General features: G+C 49.5%; 1 protein-coding gene across 1 annotated transcript; it reads left to right on the forward strand.

Annotated features, from left to right (window-relative positions):
• Positions 1–16: 16 nt before the first annotated feature.
• LOC103399618 (histone-lysine N-methyltransferase 2C-like) lies at positions 17–561 on the forward strand (the record flags this gene model as incomplete). The annotated part of the gene is made up of 2 exons (XM_008338280.2): positions 17–367; positions 462–561. Coding segments are annotated over exons 1-2 (323 nt in total), but the record flags the coding sequence as incomplete, so codon positions are not given.
• Between the last annotated feature and the right edge of the window lie 21 nt (positions 562–582).

The following is a 582-nucleotide window of genomic DNA, read 5'->3' on the forward strand; positions in this document are numbered from 1 at the left end:
CTTTCTCTTGTCTTCTCCACAGGTCCACATCCTGTCTTCCAGCAGCAGAGATCCCTTGGACCTGCATCTCTTCTCACTCCAAACCCTCAGGCTCCTCCCCCTGCCTCTCCTCTACTCCAACCTCGCATCCTCCTAAACCCTCAGATGCAGACTCCGCACCCAGGAATGGCCACCCAGACACAGACCCAAGGTCAGACCATCATCCCTCCAAACCAGAACACATTAAAGAGGCCACTGCTCTTAGAGGAGCAGCCTCTGCTCCTACAGGACCTCCTGGACCAGGAGCGTCAGGAGCAGCAACAGCAGAAACAGATGCAGGCACTGATCCGACAGAGGTCCACTTCTGAGCCTCTTTTTCCCAACATGGGTAACATGGCTAGACTCATATAGACCTTGGTTTGCTTGTTGTATTTCAATGTGTTTCATGATTTTAAAGTCCATGTTTGTTTGTGTTTGTGCAGAGGAATTTGATTCCATTTCCGACCCCATCATGAAGGCCAAAATGGTCGCTCTGAAGGGAATCAACAAAGTGATGACTCAGGGTAACCTGGTCATTAACAGGTAAGACCTTAATTTATGTTG

The sequence above is a fragment of the Cynoglossus semilaevis genome, unplaced genomic scaffold (assembly GCF_000523025.1).
Source record: "Cynoglossus semilaevis isolate Cse_v1.0 unplaced genomic scaffold, Cse_v1.0 C18898234, whole genome shotgun sequence".
NCBI classification, from domain to species: Eukaryota; Metazoa; Chordata; class Actinopteri; order Pleuronectiformes; family Cynoglossidae; genus Cynoglossus; species Cynoglossus semilaevis.